General features: G+C 38.3%; 1 protein-coding gene across 1 annotated transcript; it reads left to right on the top strand.

The window, feature by feature from the left end:
• Positions 1-392: 392 nt before the first annotated feature.
• On the top strand, positions 393-1637 carry LOC140951398 (adenosine receptor A1-like). The gene has a single exon (XM_073400638.1). It carries the CDS (start codon positions 449-451, stop codon positions 1529-1531), a length of 1083 nt encoding a protein of 360 aa, XP_073256739.1. The 5' UTR covers positions 393-448; the 3' UTR covers positions 1532-1637.
• Positions 1638-7967: the final 6330 nt, after the last annotated feature.

The raw sequence follows: 7967 nt of genomic DNA, 5'->3' as shown, positions 1-7967 counted from the left end.
TGTCTTAGTAATTGTCTTAGTATTGTCTTAGTGTGAGGAAGAAAATGATAAAACTGTTTTAGTTAAAAGTAATTCACAACGACACAGCTGCAACTGAATTGATCGATCTTAGAGAGGTCAGAATAGGAAAAACTGTTTTGGGTTAATTAATGAAGGTGCGAGAGCATGATTACCAAGCACACTCAAACACTCAAAACAGCTGCTAATAAGGTTTCTGTTTAGTCGATGGAAAAGAATACAATGCAAACAAGTATGTTAATCTACTCTTGTTATAATCCAATGGGGGAGTGAAATTCACTCTATTTCGTGAGAAATCATTTGCATCTCTCTAGGACGATCGAGGGAAGGAAAACAGTTCTCGTTGCTCGCCTTGAGGGATTGTTATTAACATTGCCTTGTCCAGTTTACCATTAGACTGTTCTGTTAAAGGTGATATTAGAGAGTTAAAATGCCACAACCTTTCATGTTTTACGATGGTTATATCCTTAAAGTAAGTTTGCCTCTCGCGATTGTCTTCATCGTTTTCAGCCTATACACTGTCATCGGAAACTCGTTAGTTTGCATCGTTTACTTCAGAGATCCATTTAAAAATCTTCGCAATTTATCTTTCTTCTACGTCGTGAATCTCGCATTGGCTGATATTCTTGTTGGAATGATCGTAGAGCCACTGAATGTATCCGCTTACTGGACAAACAGCAAACACTCACTGTTCGCATTTTACGTATTAGCTGTACTGTCATGCGTCAGCTCAATATTAAACATCTCTGCCATGATGTTCGATAGATACGTAGCTGTGAAAACAGCGTTCCGCTACCGTGTTTTAGTGACGGTGAGGCGCGTTCGTTTTTCCGTGCTTTTCATCTGGCTTTACGCTTTCCACTTTTCGCTTCTACCGATTGTGGGTTGGCGTGACGCAAACTTTCAAATTTATTTGTACGCTTTCGGTGTTCTGCTGCCCTCTGGTGTTATGCTGCTGTCATACTACGGATTGATAAGAATTTTAAAGAAAAAAGGATCCGGTTTAAATGATGGCCGTGCTCCGTCAACTATCCAAATGAAAAGAATGGTGCAAAAAGAACGAAGAATTTCTACTACAGTGCTTATTATGCTAGCTGTCTTCCTGCTTGCTTGGTTTCCATTTGTGGTAATAGACTTTGTTCTTGTATTTTGCCCGAGATGCCGATCACAGCGCCTTCTCTTGGCCCGGGACATTACTTTATCCTTGGGATTTTTTTCCTCGGGAATTAATCCTTTGTTATATGCGTGGCGGGTGCGCCGATTTAAGCAAGGGCTTTTAAGGATTGTGAAGGTGGAAATGAAGTCCAAAATTCATGGGATGCCAAAAAAACGTTCAAAGGTAGAACCTATTGACTCTAAATTCTCACCCGTACCTTTGGAACTGGAAGTGTTACCACCTTATGTCTTGGAAAAAGACATCGTTCAAAGTGTCGTGGACAACTGGGAATCTAAAAAGGAGACAAAAGCGTTCACTAAGAGTGAAACAGACTCAGAAACATACGCACCAAGCTAGCCTTCTTCCTCTGTTGCTTGGATATGTGTTCTTTTGTCACTGAGACAAAAACATTTTGTATCGTTGTCCTCAAAGGCCTAATCTAGTTGGCCCTAAAATGTTGTAAAATGGCTTTCTAGGACGACTTAGGGAATCTACCCTCTCGTTTTTAAAATACTGCATGAGTAATTTCGTTAAGGGAAAAGAAGACAAAAAAAAAAGGAAAAAAAATACATTTATAGCCGCAGGCTATCATAACTAAAGAAAAAAAAAAACAAACGTAAATTCAAAGTGATATGGATAAAGTGTCTAAATAAATACAAATTAAGATATAAATAAATAAAATATAAAAGCTTCAAGTAGAGAAAATAATAGAGATATTGGACTTTTCTGTGAATACATCATGAATAATTGAACTACAATAATGATATGATTAAAACCCTGTTTCTGTCGAACTCAACGAATTCATCAGGTTCTTGGAAGTTACTAATATACAAACGCCTGACTACGTTTGCATAGATTTTTAGCGATGACTTCACCCCTGTGTGTCTCTGTATCGTAAAGAAGCCAAATAGAAAGATATAGTCGGGTGAAAATGAAGGGCTCGTACTCGGTTAGATTTTCAAAAAAGTCCTTCGTCCGATTAATATGGCGCGGGACCTCTCACTCGCGACCCGTCTTCGCTCGCTTGGCCGCTTCGCGGCCTAAAAAGCTCGCTTCGCTCGCTAAGAACTCGTAAGGTCGACTTGTAGCAAGTCTAGTACTCGGTGTAGAAACCTGTGAAACTCACAAGTGACGTAAAGCAATTAATACAAAGGAACCACTGAGAAGTCAACACAATAGAGCCAAGGAAAATAATTGATAGAAAACAAAGAGAAACTTCACAGGTTTTTACTCTGAGGATGACCCAAATGAAGGTCCCAGGAAGTTAGTAGCATTTACGGTAAATGGAAAATACAGTCAAAGCTCTCGTAAGCGACCACCCCGGAAATTCGACAAAGTGGTCGTAACTAGAGCTGGTCGCTTACGAGAGCTTCAGAAACTCATTAATAATTCATGAAGAAAAACAAGTGAAATTTAAAATTTTTTATGAGTGTCTTCATATTTGATAAAGACAAGGCTAAATTTTACATCCAATTTTTTAGACCATTAGCGCAGTGTGCAGTTTCATTTAAGTGTTGATTTGAATGAATAGGACTTTGAGTGGTCGCTTAGTCGTCGCTTACGAGAGCTTAAAAACAAAGGAAAAGTCCAGTTTGGTAACCCCAAAAATGGTTGCGCTAGCTTGCGGGAGCAGTCGCTTACAAGAGCTTTTCATTACAAAGTTTATTAGTTACACTTCAAACGGGTTGTCACCATGGTGGTCGTAACTAGAGTTGGTCGCTTACGAGCGTGGTCGCAAGGAGAGCTTCGACTTTATATTGGCTTTTATACGGCTAAAGCTGGACTTATCTCTCTTGATCACCTTTAACACAAACTGAAGTTCTTAGTTATAAATTTTACAATAGATTTCCATTGCTGAAATATCTTTTTACGATCTTAGGTCTTGAGGATGTAGCAAATGAAAGTAAATCGGATCCACCAGAGCGAGGCACGATGAGTTACGACATAAATGATATAGATTCTTTTATGCCTAAAAAATGCAGGACTTCTACCTTTCAGAAATCTTTTTTCATTAGAACCACTAGAATCTGGAACCTGCTTATTACTAGACTTGACCTTGATAATGTTACTTTGGAGAACTTTAAATCTGTTCTTTACGGTTATTACTCGCAGGCTCTAGCAATAAACTATGACCCGGACTCTCCAAGGAGCTTTAAAAGTATTTGCCTGAAATGTAACACAGCTAGGTTTTTAGACCAGGAAATTAGCTGCTGCATGTGATTTAAATCGCTAATTTTATATCTTTTTATTTTTTGGGTCCGTAGTAATTGGCTTTAGTTGTTGCGGTGTCCCTGACCTAATATTTTGTTTGCATATCTATACATGTGTGTGTGTGTGTGTGTTTTTTTTTTGTATTCTTCAGGGCAAAGCTAATAAAATAAAATGAAATAAAGTAGATTTAACCAGGGCTAAAAGCGAAGCTCTCCATAATATTTATAGTTTGTTCAAACAAAATATAAAATCGTGTAATGTTAAGCGGCGAAGGCATCCAACGCCGGAAAACGGTGAAAAACAACAATAAGTCTAATTAGCAAAAGTAACTTTGCACGGGCAGCACACTTTTTTTGTATATTTCTTTGCCGTTGTTTTGCACGACTACAACGTGAAACTTCCAAAAACTGCTTAGTTTAATACACGTTTTATGGAGAAAACGTCCGTCCATTGGTGGCCGCTAGCATTTCTCATTTTGTCACCGCCGCTACAAAATTTTCATGTTGTTCTTCCAACAAAAAAATGTCTCCTTTGTTTTTTATCTCTCGCTCTAAATCCATGTCGCCCTCTTTCTCGTTGAGCCTCGCCGGCCTGCCGCCCACTTTCTCTTTTCGCTTTCCGTTTTCGCATTTATTGACTCTTTTGTTGTCTCTGCTTTACAAGACGCCGGTGGCTATGAGATTTCCCGTCAAAATATCCTCGAGTTGCATTCAGGTTGCCGTACCTGTTGATTGAGTTATTTTACATCGGTATGCCTGTGGTGCGGACGGATGGTCTCTCGGGTGGGCGGGCGGTTAAGGGTCACGTGATTACCAAATTTTCTCGGATGGGTAAATTACTTCATTTTCTTACTATGGTGCTCCGCTGGCGCGCTTCGCGCGCGCGAGCTCCGCTATAAAAGTCTTAACAAGCAATCCCGACAATCTCAAAGTTGAAAATGCTTGTACGGTTAACCATACAGAGGCATTCCGATATTTCCAGCCGCCTTTTGGGAAGCGCAAATAATATGTATGTTTTTTTAAGACCAGCGCTTCAAAGTTACCACCCCTAACTAAAGTTTTGGCCATTTTACGGATAACACTTAAACATTGAATAGTTAAACGAGTGTCTTGCCTCAGCCGTTTGAGTACATGACTTGCTTTCCTAGTCCCTAGGCCTCATTATTGCGCGCGGCCGATGCCTTTCGGGTCGTGCGGTCCGAGCAAGTTTTTGCATGTCTCCTGCGTGTCGGCTTCGTCGCGGAAATGCATTGTCCGAGAAGGCCTGGGAAGTATTTCCCACATTTTTTTCAGGAATTTTCTGGCTGAAATTGTCGCTCTCCATATTATCCAACCACCCCATGAATTCCGGACAAAAACAAATCAGAGGACTGCGCGTGCAACCGAAAGACGTTACAACTTTTGCAGCCAATCAACTTCATTTTGCTGCGAAACGACTGGAAACCGTGCAGCAGAAAAAGTCCTGGGACTAGGTTGTTCGCCTTGCAGTTAAAGTCTAGACCAGCGATAATTCTGAAATGGCGGAACTCTTTAACGTATGAAAATAATAAAGCGATCACTAAAAACATTGTGCACCACCAGGAAAAGAATTTTCAAGTTCTTTTAAAAGCTAGAGTCAGTCTTTGCCCAAATTAAGTAAAGAATTTCACAGCTAGGGCTACTTTACATTTTTCATTTCTTCTTGTTCGACTGGAAAATCTGCAAGGAGGTCCTTACATACCGATTAGATCTAGAATTACACATTAAGAGATCAATTACAAAAATAACCTCTATTACCCCCTGTTCCTTTGGTAATTTTGGCAGCCATTTAGACTTTTTTGCGCTGGTAGTTGTTGCGTGGTCTGAAATTAAGAATCTACGGGGATCTGGGACAGCATCGGACAGTAAAAAAAATTTGATCCAAGCTTCTCATTTTCGAGCCCAAGTTAGATCTAGGTAATTTCCAAGGATTAATCGTTTCCAGACCTTGCGCCAACTGGCCACCGTGAAACAGAACACACATGAAGATTTAACTAAGTTTCCAGTAAAATAATACAGTTTTATACAAAAATTGAGTAAAATTGAGAGAAAGTCGAAAAAAATAAAGAATGCCTTAAAAAGAGGTTATACAAGTAAATAAATGTATAGACACCAGGGGCACTGACAGAAAAATATCTTCGTTCCAATCTCGGCAAGCCTGAATTTTTTCAGGCTGTCTTTTCACAACTAGTTTACAACTGCGTAAGTTGAGTATTTAACTATAATGATCTTCTATGTATTCATCCCGCAATTCAAATACAAGTGTTCAAAAATTCATCATTTCAGAAAAAAAATATCTGTTGAGGAGAAGTATAGTAGTGAGTATAATTATCTTCATTAAAGATCATTTACCTATTTTTCGACTTAGTTCAGATGAAGACTCCAATCGAAATTGCAAAACTTATCGGCGCCATGTTCCGCACTGGGTCTTCTTCGTGTTGGTTGCTACCAATAATAAATCGAAAGGCGATTTTCGAAGTATCGTCAGCCTCGTTTTCAGCATAGTTTGTCTCAGCCTCTTGTTGCTTTATAAACTGTCATTTGATGTGTTCTTTCGCTGATTAGATCATATGTAATCGCGGTCGGAGGATTCATGATCCTTTTAGAACAAAGTCAATGTATCCACTCTCTTTTACGGTCTAATCTTCATCTCTAATCAGTCTTAAAGATATCACAGGTTGGAATAGGCAATGAAAATATAATTCTATGGACACAAGGAAAGTGAGTGTCTTCTACGACAGGATCTTTCACCCACTGCTGGCTTTTTGCCATTACTCAAGTATGGACAGGTCTTGCATGTCGTTTGTTGCTGTTGTCAATTTTTCATTGGTAACAGGCCTAAAGAAACTGCAAGTCTCTTGTTGCAGTTCCTTGAGGTTAGGTGTTAATTGCCTTCATTATAAATGAATTATTTGTCAGCTTGGCATCACTGTGTGTGTCGTCTGACAATACGCAATTCTAACTAATTTGCAAAAGTAAAACGAGAATCAGGGAAAATTGATTCTATGCAGCTTCTGTGTGTGTTCATTTTTTTACAGTTATTATTATTATTGATTATTATTAAAGCAGCGTTTCCTGAAATAAACGGCATTTCCCCTGAAAAAATTCAGCATCAGAGAAGGAAAAAAAAGCCGATCAGTGGAGAGGTCGAACACATACCCTGATGTAAGTAAAGCGGAAATTAAGAAAAAATGAGGTTCAAATTAAAAGAGAAAAAAATAATACCCTCGGCCGGTCAATACTTGTACCTATTAGAGAGCAATTGTAGACTGTACACTTATTGTTTTCAAGAAATGAGACCTTATATTAAAATATTATTCTGATTACTAATTCACCTTGCAAAACCAAGTTGAGGAGCTTTGCGCGAGTTTTCATTTCATAGTTCAAGTAAATTAACAGTCTAGTGACAAAAATAAACTGGACCTTCTTCTGTAACTGAATATACTATTTTAATATAATTCATTGCAGTCTCAGTAAAATTCTCAAACAGTTACACTGACTACAATATTTCCTGAATGATCTGGTCGCAATTAAGAAAAACGTACTTTTCTTATTTGGCATTGTTCAAAATAAAGAAAGAGCCTTCGCGTCATTTTTTTGTCAGAAGTTTAATTGTGATTTCACATGTTTCCTTTCTTCCACTCCAAGGGCCAATATCCGCTTTAGGCATAAAACGCCGTTTGAGGCTTGTAAACGCTTTTTTCCCTTCATTTTCCTAAGTTCAATGAACTTCGCCTGCCCAAAAAATGAACGAGCAACATAATGAAATTTGCAGGCTTCTATCATTACAATTATAGTTTGCATGCCGGTTTTTAAATCCAAAACACAAATTTTAGATATTTCTTTGTTTGCATCTTAAATCAAATGAATATGATTTGATTGGTTCGGGGCATTTTATATCGGCTACCGATTCGAAGTTGTTTGTTTTGTCCGTGGCAAAGTAAACGAATATTCTTATTTAAAAAAGAACGGCGTTAAATATATGACTTCGCATGACATTCAGAATGGCAGAATCTGAACAAAGAAAAATTCACGATTTGCCTCTTAACCTTATTAAAATCAGGTTATACCAGGCCCACTGTGTGTTAAGTTTCTTTTTCTTTCAAAAGAACAAAAAATGCACGTTTGGAAATTGAGGATATGCAACTGAATTTTATCCGGTGAACAAAGCGGGCGCTTTTGCGAAAAAAAAGAATAACTAAGAAAAAAAAGAAAAAAAACTAAACGATATGTCTGTTTCCAATTTTAAACAGTGGTTTTCGGTTATTTGTGGTTTGAAATAACATTTTTCACTTTGTTTTCTAGGTCAATTCTGATCAAGAGATCAACACCTCGAAATTAAGAAGGAAATTAATTATCAGTTGAAAGATATACGACTTAAGTCCAGAAGGGAATTCGGATGTTTTGAATTCGCTTTCTTTCCGTAGTGGCTGCGAGTGGTTGAAAGGCTACGTTAAAACACCTGTCTAAACACGCTGAAATAATGACCCAGTCTAATGCGCCTTAATTACTCGTCTTTTGAAGAATGGGAGACTTATGAATCTCATCTCCACAGTGCTAAGAAG

Source organism: Porites lutea, chromosome 11 (genome assembly GCF_958299795.1).
Source record: "Porites lutea chromosome 11, jaPorLute2.1, whole genome shotgun sequence".
In the NCBI taxonomy this organism is placed as follows: Eukaryota; Metazoa; Cnidaria; class Anthozoa; order Scleractinia; family Poritidae; genus Porites; species Porites lutea.
The sequence above is the reverse complement of the archived record's forward strand: the minus strand, read 5'-3'. Positions and strand labels throughout refer to the sequence as shown.